Here is a 27,657-nt window from a genome sequence, read left to right as displayed (position 1 = left end):
TCTTTATTTTGGCTATTTTCTCAATTGTAAATTTTTAATTTTTAATTTCACCTTTATTTAACCAGGTAGGCAAGTTGAGAACAAGTTCTCATTTACAATTGCGACCTGGCGCAAATAATGGTGAAGACATCAAAACTATGAAGTAACACATATGGAATCATATAGTAACCAAAAAATGTTAAAGAAATCCAAATATATTTGAGATTCTTCAAATAGCCACCCTTTGCCTTGATGACAGCTTTGTACACTCTTGGCATTCTCTCAACCAGTTTCACCTGGACTGCTTTTCCAACAGTCTTGAAGGAGTTCCCACATATATGCCGAGCACTTGTTGGCTTCTTTTCCTTCACTCTGTGGTCCAACTCATCCCAAGCCATCTAAAAACAATTTTGGGACTCAATGAAAACAACAGTGGCTGTAATAATTTATACTGCATGATCTTATTTAATTATTCACATAAGGATATATCAAGTTATTATTATTACCCCTTTGTACACGAAGAGTGACATTTTGCAAAAGCAAATGGCAGTGAGCCAAGCAACCATAACATTTCAAATAGACCTGTCTATTTGAAATGTTATGGTTGGTTGGCTCACTGCCATTTGCTTTTGCAAAATGTCACTCTTCGTGTACAAAGGCATGGCATATTATCCAATCGGCCAAAAATGTCACCATCTCTTGAACATTTCTAAACACCAAATCTGTAAAAACATTTACAGTGCATTCAGAAAGTATTCAGACGCTTTGCCTTTTTCCACATTTTGTTACGTTACAGGCTTATTCTCACATTGATTAAGTTGTTTTCCCTCCATAAATCTACACACAATACCCCATAATGACAGAGCAATAACAGGTTTTTAGAAATGTTTTGCAAATTTGTAAAAAAAAAAAAAAAAAATGTTTTAAGTATTCAGACTCGGTGATTACAGCCTTGAGTCTTCTTTGACCCTACGAGCTTGGCACACCTGTATTTGGGGAATTTCTCCCCTTCTTCTCTGCAGATCCTCTCAAGCTCTGTCAGGTTGGATGGGGAGCGTCGCTGCACAGTTATTTTCAGGTCTCTTCAGAGATGTTCGATCGGGTTCAAGTCTGGGCTCCGGCTGGGCCACTCAAGGACATTCAGAGACTTGTCCCTAAGCCACTCCTGCTTTGCCTTGGCTGTGTGCTTCGGGTCATTGTCCTGTTGAGGCTAAGGTTTACTTTCCAATCTGAGGTCCTGAGCGCTCTGGATCAGGTTTTCATCAAGGATCTCTCTGTACTTTACTCCGTTCATCTTTCCCTCGATCCTGACTAGTCTCCCAGTCCCTACCACTGAAAAACATCCCCACAGCATGATGCTGCCACCACCATGCTTCACCGTAGGGATGGTGCCAGGTTTCCTCCAGACGTGACGCTTGGCATTCAGGCCAAAGAGTTCAATCTTGGTTTTCATCAGTTTTTTTCATGGTCTGAGAGTCCTTTAGGTGCCTTTTGGCAAACTCCAAGCATGTGCATTTTACTGAAGAGTGACTTCCATCTGACCACTCTACCGTAAAGGCCTGATTGGTGGAGTGTTGCAGAGACTGTTGTCCTTCTGGATGGTCCACCCATCTCCACAGGAACTCTGGAGCTCTGTCAGTGACCATCGGGTTCATGGTTACATCCCTTACCAAGGCCCTTCTCCCCTGATTGCTCAGTTTGGCCGGGCAGCCAGCTCTAGGAAGAGTCTAGGTGGTTCTTAACTTCTTCCATTTAAGAATGGTGGAAGCCACTGAGTTTTGGGGACCTTCAATGCTGCAGAAATGTTTTGGTACCCTTCCTGTTTTTGCTTTGTCATTATGGGGTATTGTGTGTGTGTGTGTGTGTGTGTGTGTAGATTTGATTATTTATATTTAATCCATCTTAGAATAAGGCTGTAACAAAATGTGGAAAAAGTCAAGGGGTCTGAGTACTTTCCGACTGCACTGTAGAAAACATTCAATATCATGTACTAACTGCACCAGTGTTTTTTAGTATTTTTCTTGTTGCAACCTAAGGAGCCTATAAAACGTCTTGATAGAAAGTGGATTGCTTAGTTCATGGCTGCAGAGGGATATTATGTGAATAGTCATTGACCCTCCGATGAAAGGTCTAATGCAGATAATGTACACTGTGTTATGGCGTTCCATGCATATCATCATTGCCCCTTTCCCAACACAATAGATGAATTCAAGTCAGTGTGCCGCAGCCTGCCTAGTGTCCTTTTGTCCAGGATGGTTACCATAGAAATATAATTACTAAAACGGACATTCCATTCAAGTCGATGTTCTGTGATGGGTAGTAATTATATTTCTATACTATGCTGTCAACGCCACACAGCAGACAGACACACATAAACATGGGGGGAGGGGGGTCCTTTATTGGTTGTCATAGCGACTTACCCCCCCCTTCTAAGATTGTATGCATTTATTGGAGGAAAACATGCAGTGGAAGGGAGAGATTTGTGTTCATTTGTTGTGCTGACTTCAGGAATGGATGTCTGGTTTTGGGGAGACAAATTCAAATGTACAGCATATTTCCCGATTCACAATGGTGTTATTTCTTATTGGAATATTCTTGTTCTCATTGTCACAACTAAGATGCATTATTTCCCATTATTTCATTTTGAGAGATGCAGCCCCCACTGTAAAATGATTCCCTAGCCTTATCCCCCTGGTCGCATAACAACTAGGACATTTGGCCCATTTACAGAGTAGATAGAAACCTGTCTGGTACAGGACAGGTGGTGCAGAGCTATTGATTGAGTCTGGAGGTGTAGTAGCTCTTCTTAGTTCAGGTCTTTTATAGGTTTTGATTCTGAATGGTGCTGAGCATCAACACATTGTCCCTCCTCAGCCTTCTGCAGAATTCTGTCTTTGCCGTGCTCTGTGTTTGTCCCTTGACAACCAGCTTGTGCTCGCTATACGCTTCCGACGACGGGTCAGTGGCGCTATGCTGATTATTTAATATCGCACAAATGTCGGCCAGTACCCCCCCCCCCCCCCTGCCTACCAGATCAATTTGTATGTATTTTTCAGATGCAAGAGGGCCAGATGCTGTTTGACTATCCCAAAGCTGTTTTACCCATCTCAAGAGGAAAACCCCGAAAACAAAAAATAGCTGCCTATCTGACATTGATTTGTGTCTTTTATTTTTCAGATGGAAGATGGCCACACACTGTATGACTACAACGTGGGTCTGAACGATATCGTCCAGCTGCTTATCCGTTCCCAAGCGGGGGACGCTCCAGACAGTCCTCTCGTCATCTCCCCTGTCGTCAGCCCCAAGGAGTGTGACACAACGCCCCCCACCACCCCCAACACTACGACTGGTGCAGCTACCACCCCCTCTAAACCTACCACCGTGGCCCCAACACTTACCCCCAAACCCACCACAGTCAACAACAACACAACCACCACTGACGACACCAGTACTACCACCAACATCAGTACAACTACCAGTAAGAACACGAGTATCACCAGTGATCCCAATAACAACGGAGACGAGTCTTCTTCTGGTCCACCGGCAGCGTTGGAGAAGCACGACAACCAGCCATCAACCTCTACACGTCCCTTACTCATAGACGCGGGAATTGGGGTGTTCAAGGTAAAAGAGAAATAACTTGCTGGACTGTGGTACAATATTCTCTCAGGTTGATTCATTTGTGGTTTGTGTACGAAAGGCTGTGGGATAATATGCTATAGAATAAGAATATAATTAAGCAAAAAGGCCCAGGGGGTGGACACAATGCGTCGTGCCTGGATAGAGCCCTTTACCGTGGTGTATTGGTCATATACCCAAACCCCTGAGGTGTCTTACTGCTATTATAAACTGATTACCAACGTAAAAATTGTTATAACCGCCTCCCGGTGGCGCAGTGGTCTAAGGCACTCGCTGTGCCACCAGAGACTCTGGGTTCGATCCCAGGCACTGTCGCAGCTGGCCGCGACCGGGAGGCCCATGGGGCAGCGCAGCGTCGTCTGGGTTAGGGAGGGTTTGGCCGGCAGGATATCCTTGTCTCATCGCGCACTAGCGACTCCTGTGGCGGGCCGGGCGCAGTGCATGCTGACCAGGTCGCTAGGTGTACCGTGTTTCCTCCGGTGCGGCTGGCTTCCGGGTTGGATGCGCACTGTGTTAAGAAGCACTGCGGCTTGGTTGGGTTGTGTTTCAGAGGACCTCTAATCCCTGTCGGAGCTCAGTTGATTAGAGAGAGAGCATTCACAACTCTATTATAGCTCAGTTGATTAGAGAGAGAGCATTCACAACTCTATTATAGCTCAGTTGATTAGAGAGAGAGCATTCACAACTCTACTATAGAGAGAGAGCATTCACAACTCTACTATAGCTCAGTTGATTAGAGAGAGAGCTTTCACAACTCTACTATAGCTCACCTGGTTAGAGAGAGCATTCACAACTACTATAGCTCAGCTTGTTAGAGAGAGAGCATTCACAACTCTACTATAGCCCAGCTGGTTAGAGAGAGATTATTCACAACTACTATAGCTCAGCTGGTTAGAGAGAGAGCATTCACAACTCTACAAAATCTCAGCTGGTTAGAGAGAGAGCATTCACAACTCTACTATAGCTCAGCTGGTTAGAGAGAGAGCATTCGCAACTCTACAAAATCTCAGCTGGTTAGAGAGAGAGCATTCACAACTCTACAAAATCTCAGCTGGTTAGAGAGAGAGAGCATTCACAACTCTACTATAGCTCAGCTGGTTAGAAAGAGCATTCACAACTCTACTATAGCTCAGTAGTAGAGTTGTGAATGCTCTCTATCTAATCAATTAGATAGAGAGCATTCACAACTCTACTATAGCTCAGCTGGTTAGAGAGAGAATTCACAACTCTACTATAGCTCAGCTGGTTAGAGAGAGAGCATTCGCAACTCTATAGCTCAGCTGGTTAGAGAGAGAATTCACAACTCTACTATAGCTCAGTTGGTTATAGAGAGAGCATTCACAACTCTACTATAGCTCAGCTGGTTAGAGAGAGAGCATTCACAACTCTACTATAGCTCAGCTGGTTAGAGAGAGAGCATTCACATTTCTACTATAGCTCAGTTGGTTATAGAGAGAGCATTCACAACTCTACTATAGCTCAGCTGGTTAGAGAGAGCATTCACAACTCTACTATAGCTCAGCTGGTTAGAGAGAGAGCATTCACAATTCTACTATAGCTCAGTTGGTTATAGAGAGAGCATTCACAACTCTACTATAGCTCAGCTGGTTAGAGAGAGAGCATTCACAATTCTACTATAGCTCAGTTGGTTATAGAGAGAGCATTCACAACTCTACTATAGCTCAGCTGGTTAGAGAGAGAGCATTCACAACTCTACTATAGCTCAGCTGGTTAGAGAGAGAGAGCATTCACAATTCTACTATAGCTCAGTCGGTTATAGAGAGAGCATTCACAACTCTACTATAGCTCAGCTGGTTAGAGAGAGAGCATTCACAACTCTACTATAGCTCAGCTGGTTATAGAGAGAGCATTCACAACTCTACTATAGCTCAGCTGGTTAGAGAGAGAGCATTCACAACTCTACTATAGCTCAGCTGGTTATAGAGAGAGCATTCACAACTCTACTATAGCTCAGCTGGTTAGAGAGAGAGCATTCACAACTCTACTATAGCTCAGTTGGTTAGAGAGAGAGCATTCACAACTCTACTATAGCTCAGCTGGTTAGAGAGAGCATTCACAACTACTATAGCTCAGCTGGTTAGAGAGAGAGCATTCACAACTCTACTATAGCTCAGTTGGTTATAGAGAGAGCATTCACAACTCTACTATAGCTCAGCTGGTTAGAGAGAGAGCATTCACAACTCTGCTATAGCTCAGCTGGTTAGAGAGAGCATTCACAATTTAGGAGATACTGAAATATGTTTTGTCATTAATTTCCTTCATGGCAATGGTACACCAGCAGCAGGTCATGCGGCCTCATTTCACCACCTTTTCCCCTTTGCATTGCTGTGGTTTGGGCCCACATGCCTGTGGTAGTTTGAATTGGCAGCCATGTCTCAACTCCCTCAGCGATCTGAACTCCATCTCCATAGTGACCGGCCGGCCAGGACACAGTGCTCAGGAGTGTTTAGCTACTGTAGCAGGTCCAGTGGTGTGGGTGCCAGTCAGGGGTCTGTCTGGCTGACTGGTGTGTGTGAGGTGGCTGGGTTGCTTTTATCTGTCCTATTTCACATGTGTGAATTGGAAATGTTTTTTTTTTTTTTTTTTGCATATCCCAACTCTCCCCGAGTCACCCTTGGAGAGTGGGGTCACAGCCAGGGGAGGTTGATATGTTGTTATGGGTCCTTATTCACAAAGCGTCTCAGAGTGGGAGTTATGCTATAGGATCAGTGTAGCCTTTTAGATCATAATGAATAGGATTTATATGGACGGGGGGTGGGGGGGCGTCATACAACAGCACTCCTGTTCTGATAAGCATTTTGAATACTGGCCCTGTACTCAAGTGTCCCTGTTGAGTGATGTCTGGATGGGACTGTACCTCGTCTTTTACCTCATGGTATGTTGCTCTACAGATTTAATCTCCCCTAGGCCTAGAATCAGATAACAGGTTCTAGAAGCCATATTACCATGGAACAAATGGTTGCTAGGAGTTTCTCTTGGTATTTTTTATTATTCATACTCACTTACAGTAAATGGTGGAGCTGCTACGTTTTGATGGACATGTCCTGTTCACAGTTAACACCAAAGCCAAGCTGCAGGGGAGTGTGGGCCTAAAGATGCCTTGTAGACCCAAGCTCAGAGACACACTATACCCAGAGCCCAGCCCTGAGAGAGGGCCTGCCGCTGGCGAACCACAGCGGCTGTAAAAGATATGTGCTGGAACATGGACAGGACAGTCTCTTGGCTCAATGCTTATAGCGCCATCAAGGAGATGACTGCAGCTGTGTTTTCAGTTCCAAAAGTATGTGGATGCCTGCTCGTGGAACATCTCATTCCAAAATCATGGACATTAATATGGAGTTGGTCCTCCCTTTGCTGCTATAACAGCCTCCACTCTTCTGGGAAGGCTTTTCACTAGATGTTGGAACATTGCTGCGGGGACTTGCTTCCATTCAGCCACAAAAGCATTAGTGAGGTCTGGCACTGATGTTGGGTCAATTAGGCCTGGCTCACAGTCGGCTTTCCAATTCATCCCAAAGGTGTTTGATGGGGTTGAGGTCAGGGCTCTGTGCAGGCCAGTCAAGTTATTCCACACCGATCTCGACAAACCATTTCTGAATGGACCTCGCTTTGTGCACGGGGGCATTGTCCATGCTGAAATAAGAATACAATGGGTGTAGATCTTACCGTGAAATAGTTACAAGCCCTTAACCAACAATGCAGTTTTAAGAAAATTAGTTAAAAAAATATTTACTAAATAAACTAAAGTAAAATAATAAGGTTGGTAGGTAGGTAGGTGTAAAGTGACTGCATATCTAATAAACAGGGAGTAGCAGCAGTGTAAAAACAAAGGGTGGGGGTGGTGTCAATGCAAATAGTCTGAGTGGCCATTTGATGAATTGTTCAGCAGTCTTATGGCTTGGATATAGAGGCTGATAAGGAGCCTTTTAGACATAGACTTGGATGCCATTGTATGCTGTAGTGTTAAGATTTCCCTTCACTGGAACTAAGGGGCCCGAATCATGAAAAACAGCCCCAGATCATCATTCCTCCTCCACCAAACTTTACAGTCGGCACTATGCATTCGAGCAGGTAGCGTTCTCCTGGCATCCACCAAAACCCAGATTAGTCCGTCGGACTGCCAGATGGTGAAGCCTGATTCATCCCTCCCGAGACCGCATTTCCACTGTTCCAGAGTCCAATGATGGCGAGCTTTACACCACTCCAGCCGACCCTTGGCATCGCACATGGTGATCTTAGGCTTGTGTGGCTGCACAGCCATGGAAACCCATTTCATGAAGCTCCCGACAAACAGTCATTGTGTTGATGTTGCTTCCAGAGTCCGTTTGGAACTCGGTAGTGAGTATTGCAACCGAGGACAGACAATTTTTACGTGCCATGAGCTTCACCACCCGGCGGTCCCGTTCTGTGAACTTGTGTGGCCCACCATTTTGTGGCTGAGCTGTTGTTGCTCCTAGATGTTTCCACTTCACAATAACAGCACTTACAGTTGACCGGGGCAGCTTTAGCAGGGCAGAAATTTGATGAAACTGACTTGTTGGAAAGGTGACATCCTATGGCGGTGTCACTTTGAAAGCCACTGAGCTCTTCAGTAAGGCCACTCTGTTGCCAATGTTTGTCTATGGAGATTCCATGGCTGTGTGCTTGATTTCATACACCTGTCAGCAACGGGTGTGGCTGAAATAGCCAAATACCCTGAAATAGCCACAAACGTTTGGCATTGTAGTGTACTAACAGGATTACTTAAACAATCAAATGTACCATTGTGCACTCTGACTCACTGTCTGATAAATAGCATATTATATTATGACTAATGATGGAGATGACTGAACAGCAAAGAGGTTTACTCAGTAGATAAAACTGACGAGGTAAGCACACTCACACATAATGAACAGGAAGTAGTATATGTATTGTATTACGTAGTGTGAACAGGAAGTAGTAGCTCTATGTAAACTTAATGTGAACAGAAAAGCAGATTTTTGGTGTTAACTTTGAGACTGCCACTGAGACGGAGTACAGTAGTAGTGATTTCTCTGAAAGCTAACGTTTGTTTTAGTTTGTTCGTGATCAATTGTTGCAGGTTCAGGGTACCTGTATTATTGATGTGCTACTGTTTTTGGTGAGACTTGTAGTTTAAGATTTAAATGTACTCAAACCCAGCAGGTAAGGTCTCTGTAGTGTTGTGGTGTCTCCCTTGTAGTGTGTTTTCCTATATTTTTAATGTTTAATCCCAGCCCCCATCCCATTAAGAGGCCTTTTGGTAGGCCGTCATTGTAAGTAAGAATTTGTTCTTAACTGACTTGCCTAGTTAAATAAATCTAATAAAAAAATTGCCGTGTGGCCCAGAGGATGTCCCTGTCAATTAGCAGTCCCCATTGGCCTGTAGAGATGAACATGTCTGCTTTCACTATCCGTCTCTCCTGGAGCTGATGACAGGACCACATGAAAACAGCAGCCTGACTGAAGGCTCTGTCTGATTCTCATGTAGATGTGAATTAATATCGAAAGGTACAAGCTTTGTCCTTTATAAACAGGCTGGTGGGTTTTGGAGACTAGCGTTGGAGTCGATTCCATTTAAATTCAGGAATTTTATTTACTTCCTGAATTGAAATGGACTTGACCCCCAAAAACCCCACTCCCTCCCAGCCTAACCCTAACTCAGCTCTTTAATTCAAGGACTTTACAACGATGTCTGATACTTTTATATTCTGCATCTGTACAAGGCTGAGATCTGGATTGATGGTCTCTTGATGCGTTCTCGGTTTGTTTTTATGATGCGTAACGTTGTTAGCTAATAGAGTTAGCTGCTCAGGGTGATGTCACTGTTCTGGAATGTTCATCAGTTCTGGAATCTTCATCCATGAGTTCTTCAGTGAGTGTTTGTTGAGCGGCAAAGGGGGGACAGAGAACCTGCATCCACTGTAGCCACGATACACATTGTAGACATTGCTATGCTCAGAGGTCCCAGACAGCATGTTGTTGGCCTCGCCCCTCCCTGTCTCCTAGCTCTGTTATGCATGTGAGCTGCTCATGTCCCGTATACTGAGGCAAGGGCGGCGCATTTATAGCATAGTCAATGGTGTTTAGCTAACACACTGGAGACAGAGTATCTCTCATTTTGTCGCTAATCATGAACTTTTTCTTTCGTCAAACCTTTCCATTGCCCAAGTAACTGAGGATTATTTTCCTCCACTTTGTTTGTTCATGAGGCTGACTTATAGGAAGACCTTTTCTTTTAACATTTCATCACTATCCTTGAAATGTCCCGTGAGTCTGTTGCTTTGTTTACCCACAAACCTGTTATTGCTTTCATCAGTACTCAAAGCCAGCTGCACTCTGCACATCCATTAATGTTAATTGTACGTGTGCATTTTATTCATAGTTGAAAGGTAAACTACATTTTCTGTTTATTTTTCTCCTTTCAGATAAACGAGTTGGTGGACTGCAGGGACATAAGCATCGGTGCCTGGTTTGAAGCCTGCATCGACAACGTGTCACTCAGCCCAAAGGGACAGAACAGCACCAGTAAAGCTCCTACAGCAGGGAAGGTTGGCAGGCCTAGCAAAAGGACGAACGGCAAGCTTGAGACAGAGCCGGGCCAAGGCCAAAGCCACCTCTCCTCCTCAGACAATAATAATAATAATAATAATGGGAATAATTCTACTTCTGTGTTGAACTCTGACAGTATTGGGCCAGGGGCTGGGCCCTCCACCTCTCAAACAGACTATACTGCCACAGACAAAGAGAAGGAGGATGTGACGTACCACATCAGATATGATGAGTAAGTTGCTTTCTGACCTACTAGGCTTGCTATCGCAGATTCATAGTTTCCTTTTTTGTTTGCTCATGGTTTTAGAAAAGTTTAATTCAGTTTGGTGGGAATAACCAACTGTGAGTGGTGATGGATCCTACCAGGTAAGACTGGGGTGATTGGGAGTTCAGGAGGAGGTGTGATTGCATGCTATATATGAATGAATGAATGAATGATCTAAGCCATAAAAACGGCTGTATAACACGATATGCACTTACAGTATGTAGTGCTGCACCATTAGATACAGAGGAGGAGAGATTACATGCCATATAAATCCCTGTATATCTACCATGATACTTCTTGATGTAGTGCTGCACCATTAGATACAGAGGAGGAGAGATTACATGCCATATAAATCCCCGTATATCTACCATGATACTTCTTGATGTAGTGCTACACCATTAGATACAGAGGAGGAGAGATTACATGCCATATAAATCCCCGTATATCTACCATGATACTTCTTGATGTAGTGCTGCACCATTAGATACAGAGGAGGAGAGATTACATGCCATATAAATCCCCGTATATCTACCATGATACTTCTTGATGTAGTGCTACACCATTAGATACAGAGGAGGAGAGATTACATGCCATATAAATCCCCGTATATCTACCATGATACTTCTTGATGTAGTGCTGCACCATTAGATACAGAGGAGGAGAGATTACATGCCATATAAATCCCCGTATATCTACCATGATACTTCTTGATGTAGTGCTGCACCATTAGATACAGAGGAGGAGAGATTACATGCCATATAAATCCCCGTGTATCTACCATGATACTTCTTGATGTAGTGCTGCACCATTAGATACAGAGGAGGAGAGATTACATGCCATATAAATCCCCGTATATCTACCATGATACTTCTTGATGTAGTGCTGCACCATTAGATACAGAGGAGGAGAGATTACATGCCATATAAATCCCCGTATATCTACCATGATACTTCTTGATGTAGTGCTGCACCATTAGATACAGAGGAGGAGAGATTACATGCCATATAAATCCCTGTATATCTACCATGATACTTCTTGATGTAGTGCTACACCATTAGATACAGAGGAGGAGAGATTACATGCCATATAAATCCCCGTGTATCTACCATGATACTTCTTGATGTAGTGCTGCACCATTAGATACAGAGGAGGAGAGATTACATGCCATATAAATCCCCGTATATCTACCATGATACTTCTTGATGTAGTGCTACACCATTAGATACAGAGGAGGAGAGATTACATGCCATATAAATCCCTGTATATCTACCATGATACTTCTTGATGTAGTGCTACACCATTGGAGTTGATTTACAATAGCCCCACCCTCTCATTTGACCTTTAACCCAGGAAACAAAAGCTCAGGCACTAATTGAAGAGAATCCTATTTCCCTGATAGCCTTGGTGAGTCAGTCAAATGGAAATCGATGTGCAACAGGAAGTCATTTCCTGTCTCGGAGATCCATTAGAAAAAGGAATACAAACAATTTGTCTGCAGCGTTGATCCTGGAGTGAGAATGTATGTTTTTAGGACTGACGCATAACTTTCATTTACACACAGTTGCTAGGCGGAGAGTAATAGCCAGATGAAATAGACAAGATATAGTTCAATTCTGGATACATCCTGTCAGTTTGGAAATGAGACGTTGAATTGCATTTTTACTATATTTACACAACTTCCATGGCTTCCAACTTCTCTAAAAACAACATTGTCAGTAGTTGGTGTTTTGAACAAAAACTGGGACAATGTGTTCAGTTTTACATGCAATCAAAGTAGGGAACATCTGCAACATATTAATGCAAAAATGTTTTTTAATTTAACTCACGCAATTTAAGCAGAAATTACCCTACATCCTGCTGGATGGTGAATGTTCCCCTGTAGGGATGTTTGGGATGTGAACCCACAACCCTTGGGTTCTAGGGGAACAGGAAATGGGGTCAGGTTGGAGCAGCTTGTTTAAAACCACAGCCCCTGATTTATCCCTCCCTGCCTGCAGCTTATAAGGGAATGTAGAATAGGGTGGTGTAGGGGGAAGCTGCTAAATAGAATTTGGAGTCATCTTTTTCTGGTGAATCCATTCAGAAGGAGCCGTTTCCATGGTAACCACGGAGTTCTCGGGAGCGTTACTCTAACCGCCTCATCTCCACATTCTAATTGCTGCCTAAAATTGAGTGGCACATCTAGCATGTCACATGGAGAGGTACAGGAGGCTCGTTGCTGTGTGAACCACATACACCACTGCTGTTGTAGAGTAGCTATCAATCTCTTCAGCCATATTGAAATATGATCCGTGTTTGACTTGGGCAGGAGCTCACCGACGCTGACTACTGGCACCTCACCTTATCTACTGCTTGAGCTCCTGTTCCTCTTATAGAATATTAGTTCAAAAGTATTGTGCAGATCCTGAACCAAAATATACACAGTACTGACACCCAAAATGAGTACCGACGTCTATTTTCAGTCCAAGCCAAGCACTGAGGATGACGATTGCAAATAGCATCAACGCATATTTCAAATGACCCCAAGCCAAGCAGCTTCTCTCTCTGGCTCTGATTGGTAAATGACCCCAAGCCAAGCAGCTTCTCTCTCTGGCTCTGATTGGTAAATGACCCCAAGCCAAGCAGCTTCTCTCTCTGGCTCTGATTGGTAAATGACCCCAAGCCAAGCAGCTTCTCTCTCTGGCTCTGATTGGTAAATGACCCCAAGCCAAGCAGCTTCTCTCTCTGGCTCTGATTGGTAAATGACCCCAAGCCAAGCAGCTTCTCTCTCTGGCTCTGATTGGTAAATGACCCCAAGCCAAGCAGCTTCTCTCTCTGGCTCTGATTGGTAAATGACCCCAAGCCAAGCAGCTTCTCTCTCTGGCTCTGATTGGTAAATGACCCCAAGCCAAGCAGCTTCTCTCTCTGGCTCTGATTGGTAAACGACCCCAAGCCAAGCAGCTTCTCTCTCTGGCTCTGATTGGTAAACGGCACAATCTACCTTCCCAGGTTTTTACTGTTTGTTAGAGCGCCGAGCGGAGGGTTTTTCTCATCTCCTTTGTGTGCGTTGTGGTTAGGCAAGGCTTTCCAAGGTTCTTGCTGTATAATTTGATGCAGAAAAACAGCCTGTTTCACATTGAAATCTCGAACTAATTTCCAACAAAACTGTTGCCTCCAAGATAAAGAATCCTCTGCGTTTTTGTTGTTGCCTGTTTTTCTATACCTACAAGCATCTCAGATCTGGCTTATGGTCCATCTAGTATTTGGGCCAACCAGTGCATGTACGTACATCCAACCAGAAAAAAAACCTGGATAGGCTAAATAATACAATTATCAGATTATATGGTTATATAAAATAGATCAGAAGGAATATATTACCGCAGAGACCATGCAATTTCAGTAATGTGGTAGCTACCCCCCCCCCCCTTTCTAATTTAGCTGCATTGATAAAACCTGGTACTTAGATGTAACAGATCGAATTCAGTGTATTTTCATTCAGTGTATTTCACTATTGCTAAAGGCAGACTGAGACCAAATGCCTGCAGGTCCATTGAATTATAAAATAATGCCGCTGTTACAACAGACTTGGCAACCTTGTATTGCGTGAATAGATCCAACCAGGACTGCCTTCCTGCTAGTAAATTACTCCCCCACTGTCCTCTCAATGCACTTCACTTCACTTATCCTCCCTCTTGTTTTCAGATTAAATGTGATTAAACAGATCTTGAATTTTTTTTTCCTCGTTTCCATTTAAATCCTCAATTACAAATTAACAGAGAGGTTAACAGAATGTGATAATTTCACCCGTGATGCTACCATGGAGTAATTACGCTCAACTAAGAACAGCTGTGTGTGTGTGTGGCTCCTCATCTGAACCCAGAGACTCTATCAAACCATGCAGCTTATCTGACAGCCATGGGACCCAGCAAAACGATATAGGTTTTCACATCTCTCCTCTACATGCTGTACATGAGATCTGTCTGGTTGTCTACTTATAATGTTGATCACAGTCTCTCCAGTCAACACTCTAAATTCCACAATCTAAAACCGAAATTCTAAATTACATTCTAGAATCCCTGCTTCCAGCTCCTCCTAGGTACCATGTACAGTATGAGGGTCTGTGTGGCCCATGTTGGGGGTGGACCACCGTGTGCTGAACACTGACTTCTGTTCTGTTCTCCCCCTACGGAGCCTCCTGTTACTCTCCCAGTGTCCCAGCACATTGACTTCTGTTCTCCCCCTACGGAGCCTCTGTAATCCCCGCCACCCAAAAAAGGAAATCCGTGCCTCTAGCCTGCTACCCTCACACAGTGTCCCAGCACACTGACGACTTGAAGCCGTTACTGTGCCCAAGCATTCTTCCCTAGTATCTACTCACCTATACACTAGTCATGCTGATGGACTGAATAGTAGTTCTAGTAGAATGCGTAAATGACTTGCATTGACAGGACACATTAGCATACATGTGTTAGGCAGTGGGGGCCCTATGCACTCCCTCTCTCTCACACACAGACACGCACACATGAACATACACACACATGTAGAAGGTGTTGCTGTGAACCATATGCTGGTCTTTCTCTCTCCCTCTGTGTAAAGCGTTGGCCCGGGGGCTATAGAGGGTGTGTGTGTGTGGGGTACCACGGATTGATATTCAGGACATGAACATGATTGTATAGGGAGCACATGCAGGGAGAGAGAATGTGAGGGACGATCAGACTGAGGAGGTTGTGTCTGAAACGGCACCCTATTCCCTATATACTGCACTACTTTAGGCCAGAGCCCTATGGCACCCTATTCCCTATATAGTGCACTACTTTAGACCAGAGCCCTATGGTACCCTATTCCCTTTATAGTGCACTCCTTTAGGCCAGAGCCCTATGGTACCCTATTCCCTTTATAGTGCACTACTTTAGGCCAAAGCCCTATGGCACCCTATTCCCTTTATAGTGCACTACTTTAGACCAGAGCCCTAATGCAGGTCCACTTCTATCTAGGTTTCATAGTACAGCCAGTGGCAGCTAAGCCTCCTCCCCATGCTTATGTGTGTTGTAGCATCCATTCAATGGTCAAATGAATGTCTAAATAACAGTCTTCCTGTGGTCGGGATTCCATCACCCCACCACTGTCACATTTATACGATGGAGGATGGGCTGAGAAGATTAGCACAAAATTCTACAGAAACCACTGTGATTGTATTTCAGCAGAGTGTTAAAGATTTAAGATGCATCTGTCTAGTCAGTGTGTTACTAACTCAAATGAGATGGTCAGACAGATGCATGAGAAGGTCAGAGGAAAGCTCTGTGTGTGTGTGTGTGTGTGTGTGTGTGTGTGTGTGTGTGTGTGTGTGTGTGTGTGTGTGTGTGTGTGTGTGTGTGTGTGAAAAGCAACAGACGTAGGTGAGCTAGTCTCCAGCTTTCACACCGTCTCTTTGAAACGGTAGATGGTAGATCCCCTTGTTGTCTCTTCTCTCCTGATCTCCGCCACAGAGATCCTATGTTTTATACATTAGACATTCTTTTGATGTAAAACTCTGATAACCTGGGGGATGTGGGGAATAGGAGGGTTGTATTTGAAACATACATGCATATACAGTATAGCCTACACTTGCATAATTTACTCTTTTCTTATGGTGATACATACTTGACAAACTCTTTCTACATCTCTAAGCCCGTTGAATTTGTCCCAGTTCACAGTGCATATTATATTTGCTATCTGAGTGCCTGCATGTGTGAAATATCAATTTATCCAAAGAGGTGAACCTGGACCCAGTGTTCCTTGCATGAAAAAGATTAGTGACTACCCAAGGAGACCCCAAATACAGGGGTGTGGTGAACGGTGCTCCCTCACCTTTTTTTTTTCAATTTGAGAATACACTGAACTGGTAAAAATATTTCAGGAAAAATGAAGTCTGATACATTTTAAATTACCGCTAATGTTCCATGAAAACGATCGAATGACAAACTAAATTAATATGTAGGCTATAGCAACATACAGGGTGGCAGGGTAGCCTAGTGGTTAGAGTGGAGGGGTGGCAGGGTAGCCTAGTGGTTAGAGTGGAGGGGTGGCAGGGTAGCCTAGTGGTTAGAGTGGAGGGGTGGCAGGGTAGCCTAGTGGTTAGAGTGGTGGGGTGGCAGGGTAGCCTAGTGGTTAGAGTGGAGGGGTGGCAGGGTAGCCTAGTGGTTAGAGTGGAGGGGTGGCAGGGTAGCCTAGTGGTTAGAGTGGAGGGGTGGCAGGGTAGCCTAGTGGTTAGAGTGGAGGGGTGGCAGGGTAGCCTAGTGGTTAGAGTGGAGGGGTGGCAGGGTAGCCTAGTGGTTAGAGTGGAGGGGTGGCAGGGTAGCCTAGTGGTTAGAGTGGAGGAGTGGCAGGGTAGCCTAGTGGTTAGAGTGGAGGGGTGGCAGGGTAGCCTAGTGGTTAGAGTGGAGGGGTGGCAGGGTAGCCTAGTGGTTAGAGTGGAGGGGTGGCAGGGTAGCCTAGTGGTTAGAGTGGAGGGGCGGCAGGGTAGCCTAGTGGTTAGAGTGGAGGGGCGGCAGGGTAGCCTAGTGGTTAGAGTGGAGGGGTGGCAGGGTAGCCTAGTGGTTAGAGTGGAGGGGTGGCAGGGTAGCCTAGTGGTTAGAGTGGAGGGGTGGCAGGGTAGCCTAGTGGTTAGAGTGGAGGGGTGGCAGGGTAGCCTAGTGGTTAGAGTGGAGGGGTGGCAGGGTAGCCTAGTGGTTAGAGTGGAGGGGCGGCAGGGTAGCCTAGTGGTTAGAGTGGAGGGGTGGCAGGGTAGCCTAGTGGTTAGAGTGGAGGGGTGGCAGGGTAGCCTAGTGGTTAGAGTGTTGGACTAGTAACCGAAAGGTTGCATGTTCAAATCCCTGAGCTGACAAGGTACAAATGTTCTGCCCCTGAACAGGCAGTTAACCCACTGTTCCTAGGCCGTCATTGAAAATAAGAATTTGTTCTTAACTGACTTGCCTAGTAAAATAAAGGTAAAATACAGGGAAGAAACCACCATTTACCAACCTGTCTTCCCCCTCTCTCTCTCTCTAGTGGTGGTGCAAATTAGGAATAAACTGTAGGCTTGTGCAGAGGCCCGTCGGTCGGAGGCTTGACCACTTTGAATGGGCCAAATGCGACATAACAAGAACTGCCACAGACAGAACTCCTGAGGTTGACTTGGAACTCATGTACCACGTACTTGAACTCACCCTACTGTCAGAGTGCTTAACTTACAGTAACGTACCACCTATATTGTGTACACAGAGAAAGTGATCCACCACATGAACCTTGTCATCACACTAACGAGATCTAGGATCCAAATTAACCACGTGTCTGCCTTGATGTTCATAAAACTCCACTTGCGCAGTGAAACCCAGAACGATATGTTGACCACTTGGTTACGGTGAGGTCCTTTCAGTGCCACAATTTTGAAGGGCGCTCCAAATCTCTTAAAATAACCCTCATCAAGATCTGTTGCCTAACTCTGTTGCCTTACTCATCTTATCATTATTATAAATAGAAGATTATCATTCTCACAATGGTGCTCATTGAGTCAATTTAAATCAAAGTTGAATGAATGTCTCGCAAGATCACATAATGATTAATCATTAAGTATTTTACATAACAGAATGTAATATAATAGCATATAATATGTTACACCAAATACACCTCAGTCATTTCTTATCTGAAGCTGAATAGTCAACAACAAATCCTGCGCCAAAACTAAACAGCGCATGCCGATAGGCAGGATATAAGCTTTCGTAACAGCTGTCCAGCGATCCCAATTGATTGGTGTTTGTTCTGACGATGGACACAATGAAGCACATTCGATGTGCAGGATCAACAAGATGTTGATGGCTGTAGATTTGTGGCTTGCATATCAATATCAGACTGGGGATTTTGTAATCAAACATCAACAATTTACAAAAAATAGTACAAAATACAATAAACGGAAGTTCCTGACGATAGACAAAAGGAAATACATTAGATGTGCAGGACAACAGTATGTTGATGGCTGATTCCTGATTTGTCTGTTTAGAATTGAAATAACTGTGAATACCGCTTGCATGTCAATATCAGGCTGGGAAGAATTTACATTTGCGATCTCCACCTATCTGCAAGCATGACCAATAGCATAACACCTTACTGATATGTAAATTCAAACAACCAATAGGAATAAATATAAACATTGAAATACGTATTTCTGCAGTGTCAGGTGGAAAGATAACAACCCTGTTACACTTTAAACAAAATGTGCCTAGAAGAAAGGCTAATAGTTAACACCATCTGCTTAAATTCACTCAAACAGTAATTCAAGAAGATTTAAATGCATATTCCCATGAAACTGATCGGAGATCAAATGATTGGCATGCTGTTTGGATATTTCACGGGTAAAACGTGAATTATCATTCATAAATGACCGTGATGATGGTCTATTTTGAAATGAGTTATGCCCCTAACTTGGTTTTTGTGTGGGCATAGGCAGACGTTGCAATTGGAGGATGCATTATATGCATATTCTATAATGATATTCAATGGGCTACAAATGTGGATTGAAAAATGACGTCATTATATAAAATAAATGTGCTCCCTCGCCTAAAAAAAATAGCACTACTGCACAAATAACATGTATCTGAAGATTTTTTGTTGTGATTTTGCTATACAAAAAATCTATGCGAATGTGTGATTTGTATCACTTAAAATGTCAGATATTGCATATATGTTACGAACATTTCAAGTGAGTATACTTTGCCAAAAAAAAATACAAAATTCATAGAAAATGTACTCAGGTGTGTTGACATCTTATGAGCATTTTGCATGCATTGAATTAGCCAAGCAGTTCTGTCAATTCCCTCTGAGAGTAATTCATTTAGGAGATTTACACTCCCTGTCGATGTTTTACATAATGAATGCATTTTGAGGAAGATGTTATGTTGTTGAGGAGGAGGATGATAGATAATATTCTTTGCGCTCCCTAGTTACCCTGAGAACGGCGTGGTGGAGATGTGTGGCGGTAACGTGCGGCCGCGGGCTCGGACCCTGCTCCGGTGGGACCAGCTCACGGTAGGCCTGGTTGTCATGGTGAACTACAACATAGAGATCCCTGAGGAGAGGGGCTTCTGGTTCGATGCTGAGATTACAGCACTCAATGAGATCTCCAGGACCAACAAGGAGGTCCGCATCAGAATCCTGCTGGGGTAAGAGAGGACATGCTGGGGTAAGAGAGGACATGCTGGGGTAAGAGAGGACATGCTGGGGTAAGAGAGGACATGCTGGGGTAAGAGAGGACATGCTGGGGTAAGAGAGGACATGCTGGGGTAAGAGAGGACATGCTGGGGTAAGAGAGGACATGCTGGGGTAAGAGAGGACATGCTGGGGTAAGAGAGGACATGCTGGGGTAAGAGAGGACATGCTGGGGTAAGAGAGGACATGCTGGGGTAAGAGAGGACATGCTGGGGTAAGAGAGGACATGCTGGGGTAAGAGAGGACATGCTGGGGTAAGAGAGGACATGCTGGGGTAAGAGAGGACATGCTGGGAGGGGTAAGAGAGGACATGCTGGGAGGGGTAAGAGAGGACATGCTGGGAGGGGTAAGAGATGACATGCTGGGAAGGGTAAGGGGGGACATGCTGGGAGGGGTAAGAGAGGACATGCTGGGAGGGGTAAGAGAGGACATGCTGGGAGGGGTAAGAGAGGACATGCTGGGAGGGGTAAGAGAGGACATGCTGGGAGGGGTAAGAGAGGACATGCTGGGAGGGGTAAGAGAGGACATGCTGGGAGGGGTAAGAGAGGACATGCTGGGAGGGGTAAGAGAGGACATGCTGGGAGGGGTAAGGGGGGACATGCTGGGAGGGGTAAGAGAGGACATGCTGGGAGGGGTAAGAGAGGACATGCTGGGAGGGGTAAGAGAGGACATGCTGGGAGGGGTAAGAGAGGACATGCTGGGGTAACAGAGACCTGTCATGGGACAGTTTCCGTTGGGAAAGTCTGTTTCTCTCTTCTAGGTCAGATGATTATCCCAGTTATGTAACTTAGATATTTCTGCTTACATAAGTTAAGAGGACTTTCTCTATTTCTGTTTGTTAACCTCAAAACATCCTAATAGCCTGGCTGAGTGGGTGTAGAGAACATTCCCTGTGGAGCTCTGATGGACTGATTAACACATTCTCTCTCCCCTCCTCTCTTCCCAGAGGGCCAGGGGACGTCATCCCAGACTGTAAACTGTTGTTTCTGGATGAGATCTATCAGATTGAGAAGACTGGAGCACACTCGCTTTCTGCTGTAGATGGACAGTTCAAACGTAGGCCTCAGCACACTCATACCAATACTACAGTCTACAGCCAATCAGGGCTGAGATGAGGCATACCACAGCCAATCAGGGCTGAGATAGGTCTACTTAGTATGCCAGTTGTTCTAGAAGCGCTGAGGTCAAGGGGGTACTGCAAAGAAGTAACTTGAAATTGTTTTCATCAATTAGCCTGAAATTGATACATTTCAAATACTTCTTATATAGCATTCTGCATATTCAATTTAAATGGCAAGATTACATGGGTTATTGGCATCAATACATGCATGTGTGTTTGTGGTGTGTGTGGGCTTATGGGTATTTGTTTTTGTCGTATGGTTTTGTTCGCCTGTGTGTGTGCCAATTCTTTGCATATGTATCTGTGTGTCTGTGAGTGTGTGCACACCGGTGTATGTGTTTACATGTGCGTCTGTGTGTGTATGTTTGTGCGCCGGGATGGATCCAGGCAAGAGCGGGCCGGAGTGTAAGCACTGCAAGACGGACCCCGAGTCGGAGTGCAGGTTCTGCTCGTGCTGCGTGTGTGGAGGGAAGCAGGATGCCCATATGCAGCTGCTGTGTGATGAGTGTAACATGGCCTTCCATATATACTGTCTCAACCCACCGCTAGCCACCATACCTGACGACGAGGACTGGTGAGCTCTGACCTGGTCCTCCCAGACCACCTGGGGGGTGCTATACTCAACACAGGATGACCCAATGGGCCCTGGTCAAAAGTAGTGCGCTATATAGGGAATAGGGTGCCCTTTGGGGTGTAGACAAGACCTGTAGACCTGTGCACTGATGGCTGGTGGAGCAATTATGATGCACGATGTCAATTGACTATAATGATTGAACATGCATTGTGAGTGTAATAGTCATGTTTACATGTTAGTGCTGACTGAGATATAGATATGCCTTTAGCCATATGAATAAGTTCCACATTCTATATTTTCCTTTGGGTGCCAGTATAGATTTTATTGTAGGTACCATATTTCTCTCTCATAGATGTCTTAGTAACACACTGTCTATACCAGAGACACTGACACCAACAGTATACTACCAGTAGTAGTTTCTCTCCTGTCCATCTACATTGACTTCCTGTATTGATCATGCTCTGAGAGGCAGTAGATCAGTAAGGGAGTTATGGTTCTTGTGTTGTGATTGGCAGGTACTGTCCCACCTGTAAGAACGACACCAGTGAGGTGGTTAAGGCCGGGGAGAAGCTGAAGGCCAGTAAGAAGAAAGCCAAGATGCCCTCGGCCCATACAGAGAGCCAGAGGGACTGGGGCAAGGTGAGACACATGGTCTACGACACTAACCCCTGGGCACATACAGAGAGCCAGAGGGACTGGGGCAAGGTGAGACACATGGTCTACGACACTAACCCCTGGGCCCATACAGAGAGCCAGAGGGACTGGGGCAAGGTGAGACACATGGTCTACGACACTAACCCCTGGGCCCATACAGAGAGGGATTGGGGCAAGGTGAGAAACATGGTCTACGACACTAACCCCTGGGCCCATACAGAGAGGGATTGGGGCAAGGTGAGACAGACGGGGCCCTTGACACTAACCCCTGGGCCCATACAGAGAGGGACTGGGGCAAAGTGAGACAGACGGGGCCCTTGACACTAACCCCTGGGCCCATACAGAGAGCCAGAGAGACTGGGGCAAGGTGAGACAGACAGGGTCCTTGACACTAACCCCTGGGCCCAAGGTGAGGGACTAAGGTTATGTCCCAAATGGCACCCTATTCCCTACATACAGTGCACTACTTTAAAACAAAGTAGTGCACTATGTAGGGAATAGGTTGCCATTTGGGATATAGCCTAATATTTCCTAATGACACGGGTTACACCAGGGAGTTGGGGCCAATTCCATTTTTAAATTCAGTCAGTAAGTAAAGTTATTAATTCTCAGTTTCAGCAGAATTGAAATGGAATTGATCCCAACCCTGGGTCAGATCAGGTCATGGGCATTGGCAGAATCACTATTTGTGGTTATCAAAATTCTAAAGGGGGAACTGGGGAGAGAATTTGGAATTTGAAACGATTCTTCAAATTTGTTCTCTGGCTGTCAAGGACTCTAGCTAAGCTATGTGGGGTAACTTAATTTGTTTGACTCATTGCATATTTCAACGGAAGAAAGAGGCGATATCTTGGCCTGGACTGGAGCTCATATTTTAATGCCTCACTCAGAAGGAGGACCTCCTTGGTTCTTTTGGCAGCAGACAGAATGAGTGAGACACACACACACGGGGTGGCGAACAGGACTGTCATTGTCTAGCACTTTGTTCCGCTAACAGAAGCCGTTGGCCTGTTGAGTCAGTGTTAGCAGAACAAAGTAGATCTCTTGTTCACGGCTTGGTAGCGGAGTTACTGAGTGCTCCTGAACGTGTCAATTGGCAACAGGTAGCAGTGGCCAAGCTTGGGTATGTTCATTATTCACCGAACCCGAAGAGAACGGACTGAGACAGGGATGGACAACCTGGACTTCAATTAAGAACTACTCATTTTTGTTTTCTGTTGCAAAATGTTTTGTGTCAGTGTGCCCTACTGAACAAAACTGTACTTTGCAATGTCAAACTAAAATTAGTATTATTTCTTATTGGACAAGTCCAGGTTGTGCCTTCCCATTTTACTCAGTAGTCTTCTGTTTGGTGCCTACTGAACATGACCCAGGCCCACAGTAAGTTCCTCTGCTCTCACTAAGATGTGTGTTATTCTGTGTTGGCTAACTCCCTCTCACACTGTGAGGCGATGGTAACTATGCCATTTAAAATGTTTTGCTACAATGTGTTCTACTGAACGCAACCCAGGCCCAGGTAACACAGACAGGCCCTCGGTAAGTTACTCTGACTAAGCCACAACAGTGTTTGCTGTTTCCCTCTCACACTGTGAGGCGATGGTAACAATGATATTTAAAATGACTCAGCAGAGTGAAGTTCTTTTCCTGGAACCAAAGTAGGGGAAAATAGCTAACCCCATTGTTTCCCAGAAATACACCATGGATGTGTACCAAACGGGACCCTATTCCCTATGTAGTGCACTACTTTTGATCAGGGCCCATAAGGTTCTGGTCAAAAGCAGTGCACTATATAGGGAATTTAGTGCCATTTGGAACGCATTGAATGCTAATTGAAAACAGACTATTCTGTACATTAGTATGTATTTATGTGCTAAACAAGGTGTTTTTTTTTTGGGGGGGGGGGGGGGTTACTCATGGTTTGGGAATGTTATGAGAGAGAAACACTGAGGAATGAATCAAATTGTCCAACACTTTAATAAAATATTCATTTCCAGCCCGGAAAATGGATTCTTGTTATACATACAATGCTATTCAGGTCTGATTAGGCTATATGGTAGCTAAAGCTTGTACTAGGAAGTCCTTGATTTATGTAATGTGTGTGTGTGTGTGAGTGTGTGTGGTCCAACGTGTGAATACATGCTAGCTAAAGCATGCATGATTAAGTCCTTCTGCTAAATGCCATGTTGATGTTACAGGGTATGGCCTGTGTGGGGCGCACTAAGGAATGTACCATCGTCCCCTCCAACCATTACGGGCCCGTACCTGGGGTTCCCGTGGGAACAGCATGGAAGTTCCGCGTTCAGGTGAGCCAATGGAAACGAGGTTTGGTACCATGTGACCATACAGTTGGGGTGATGCAGGTTTGGTGATTTCTCAGAAACTCGGAGAGAACAGAGAAAATGTAATATTTTCTAATCATGAAGATGTTGACTCTGGAAAATATAGTTATTTTCAGTTAACTTTAGAGGTTCATAGTTACCTAATATTCTGACACTAAGGATTTGCTTACATAGCCAGTATCACGAAGCCCCCCCCATATCACCCATCCTGACTCTCCCCCACTCCTGTTCACTCCCTCTAACTATCTTCTCCCTTCCTGTGTTCCAAGGTGAGCGAGGCGGGAGTGCACAGGCCCCACGTGGGAGGTATCCACGGCCGCAGTAACGATGGCTCCTATTCGCTGGTGCTGGCTGGGGGCTTCGAAGATGAAGTGGTGGGTGTCTTTCTTTTTTTATTTTGTGTCTGTCGTTGTGTTTGAGCTAAGCAATCTAGGAGCGTGGGAGTGTAGGAGAAAAAACAGGTGGAGGGAGATCTCTTTCTCCCGGTTTTCCCTCCTCTGTCTGGCAGACCCTCTGATGTCCCATGCTGTTTGCGCTGGCCCTTTTAGCCTGGTAGACACTGGGGGAGGATGGTAGTCTACCCATCTATCTGGTTCTCACACCGCTGTCTCTCTTGCTCCCACTAACACGTTTGACTTTCTTAAAGGATGGTCACTGTACAGCATAGCTCTGGAGAATGCACAGCGCTATGATGAATGTTTTCACATTAGCTAGGTTTCCATCCAATTGGTGACAGATTTTCATACGAATATTCTAAAATCAGTGAGTAATGACGTAGTGCACACAATGTACTCTTTCCACTTAAGTTTTCATGTACCAAATAAAAGTTAAAAGTTCAATGTGTTTCCATCACATTTTCAACTCCACAGATAGTTTGTCACTAAAACGGTTTTGTTAAATAGCGAATGTGCTCTTGGCGCTCTATAGCCAACAGGCTGCAGGTACAGTGTGGGTAGACTGTTCAGGTGAACTAGTCTACTCGAGATTATTAGAGCAAGAATATTTTTATTTGTCAAAGACAGTCAAGTGTCAATCATCATGTCATCAGATTAAGAGCCTTTAATTGGAAAGGAGCATCAAGATCACCACGGTTCACTTCCCCCACCCTGTGAAGTTCATAGGTTATTTCATCTGTAGCCCAATCCACCGCATGGTTTCACAAGTCTCAGTGGGAGGACCACACACCATGTCATCACGTTACAACAATATGATGGTTATGAAATCAACATTTACAGATGAAAGGCGTTTCCAACGCCAATTCTCACAATTTATTTTAGACACAAATATCCTACAAGTCATATATAACATTTTACCAAGGATGGATTTAGCCATTTTGACTGGATTTCGAATTGTAACTATGTTGATTTAGCTGTGTGCTTTGAGCTGTCATAAGAGATTTCCACTTACCCAGCAAAAAAATACAAGGATTAGCTAGTATGTGCAGAGACAGTATTTTTAAGAGGTGTGTGTGTGTCTCTCTCTTTTTAACCCTATGACCTCTACGTTACCCCTCAGGACAGGGGAGATGAGTTCACCTACACAGGCAGCGGGGGTCGCGACCTTTCAGGGAACAAGCGCATTGGGGAGCATTCCTTTGACCAGACCCTGACCCACTACAACAGGTACAGCAAACAAAGCACTGGCCTGGCCTGTTTCTCTCCCTGACGTTTCAAATAGATACCTTTTGTCACTATCAGACCTTTTTTGGGGGGGGGGGTCGTCCCACATCAAAAACATCAACACACAATTATAACACAGATCAATTATTTAACTGGTTTCAGGAACATCCACTAGTTCTAGTCATCACGTGACCTTTAACCCTTGACCTTTCAGGGCCCTGGCGCTGAACTGTGACGCCCCCATCAACGACAAGGATGGGGCGGAATCCAGGAATTGGCGTGCGGGGAAGCCGGTGAGGGTGGTGCGGAGCTCCAAGGGCCGACGTATCAGCAAGTACGCTCCGGAGGAGGGCAACCGATACGATGGCATCTACAAGGTACACTCGCTTTTATTTTAATTCATCTTTATTTAACTAGGCAAGTCAGTTAAGAACATATTCTTATTTACAATGACGGCCTACCCCGGCCAAAACCTAACCCGGACGACGCTGGGCCAATTGTGCGCCGCCCTATGGGACTCCCAATCATAGGGCACTAACATTCCCCTCTCAGGAACATGGACTGAATATCATGTCCTTTTGGAACCTTTATGTTTGCCTTTTGAGCACCATGTTGATTTCCCCAGATAGACCAGAACGGTAATCTCAACCCACGTAGTTTCAGGGATGTTGCTTCTCAAACAAGACACGATGAGAAAATACATGTTATCTTTGAGATGAATCCCTGATTACCACAAACAAATCTAATCACATTTTTAGTGTTGTTCCTGTCTCACCATGAAACTCCAGTTAGTTAAACAGCATCAACATCAATGGGGCATTATGTACCCATACAGTTATAATTACTAGAACGGGCCTCCACGTTGTAGTCTGTTCTGGGGATGGTCAGTCATTCTATTTCTAATGTGTCTCAGGTGGTGAAGTACTGGCCAGAGAAAGGGAAGTGTGGTTTCCTGGTGTGGAGGTACTTGCTGCGAAGGGATGACCTGGAGCCTGCTCCCTGGACACCTGAGGGGCTGGCGCGCATCCAGACACTGGGCCTGGCTGTGCAGGTGAGGGGTTTACGGTGCTGTTTTCTAGGACATTATAACCGTATGAGAGGACGGGGGTTTGGTTATGACTGCTGTTGTCTCTTATGTCTTAATTTCTCAATTGAATGTAAAACTGAGCAGACTCTCCATTGTGTGTAGTTCTGTGTCCTTTGTTTGTTCATGTTGATATTTTTGTCTGTCTGACTGTTCATGTGCGTTTAGTACAGTATCCTCTTGCCTATCATTGTGCATTATGAGTTAGTTATAATGCATTGTAATACTTGCCGATGTTTTCATTTTCCTGTCTTTGTGCCTCTACTCTACAGTGTCTCTCTGGTCGCCATTTTATTTTCATCTGTCTCTCTTTGTCTCTACAGTATCCTCCAGGCTACGTGGAGGCCATGGCCAACAAGACCAAGAAGGAGGCTAATGCTCGGCCAGGGTCCAGCAGGAGCAAGAAGCACCCTGGACGGGGCCGGCCGCGGCTACAACCTCTGAAGAAGAAGGTGAAGGAGGAGGAGGATGAAGAAGAGGAAGAGAAGCCCATGGAGGGTACAGACCAGTCACAGAGTAACGGCAGTCAGGAGACAGGTACCTGTTGAGACGCCGCTAGGGATATAGGCCAGAGACAGAAGAGAGATGGGTTTTTGTTACCTTTAGGTGTACAGTT

General features: G+C 44.9%; 1 protein-coding gene across 2 annotated transcripts in view; it reads left to right on the top strand.

The window, feature by feature from the left end:
* Window positions 1–27,657, top strand: part of LOC110513404 (E3 ubiquitin-protein ligase UHRF2) — a 46,420-nt gene that overhangs the window by 14,219 nt on the left and 4,544 nt on the right. For both annotated transcript variants that reach the window (XM_090191752.1, XM_036936917.2), the window contains exons 2-13: window positions 3,157–3,603; window positions 10,065–10,420; window positions 19,387–19,605; window positions 20,598–20,707; window positions 21,159–21,345; window positions 21,861–21,984; window positions 24,195–24,302; window positions 24,608–24,712; window positions 25,854–25,960; window positions 26,172–26,334; window positions 26,871–27,008; window positions 27,365–27,578. In XM_090191752.1, the coding sequence (XP_090047878.1) occupies window positions 3,157–3,603; window positions 10,065–10,420; window positions 19,387–19,605; window positions 20,598–20,707; window positions 21,159–21,345; window positions 21,861–21,984; window positions 24,195–24,302; window positions 24,608–24,712; window positions 25,854–25,960; window positions 26,172–26,334; window positions 26,871–27,008; window positions 27,365–27,578 (2,278 nt within the window). The remainder of the gene's footprint in view (window positions 1–3,156; window positions 3,604–10,064; window positions 10,421–19,386; window positions 19,606–20,597; window positions 20,708–21,158; window positions 21,346–21,860; window positions 21,985–24,194; window positions 24,303–24,607; window positions 24,713–25,853; window positions 25,961–26,171; window positions 26,335–26,870; window positions 27,009–27,364; window positions 27,579–27,657) is intronic.

The sequence above is a fragment of the Oncorhynchus mykiss genome, chromosome 12 (genome assembly GCF_057628025.1).
Source record: "Oncorhynchus mykiss isolate SJ-2025 chromosome 12, ASM5762802v1, whole genome shotgun sequence".
Lineage (NCBI taxonomy): Eukaryota > Metazoa > Chordata > Actinopteri > Salmoniformes > Salmonidae > Oncorhynchus > Oncorhynchus mykiss.
Note: the sequence above shows the minus strand (reverse complement) of the source record. Positions and strands in the feature narration are given on the sequence as shown.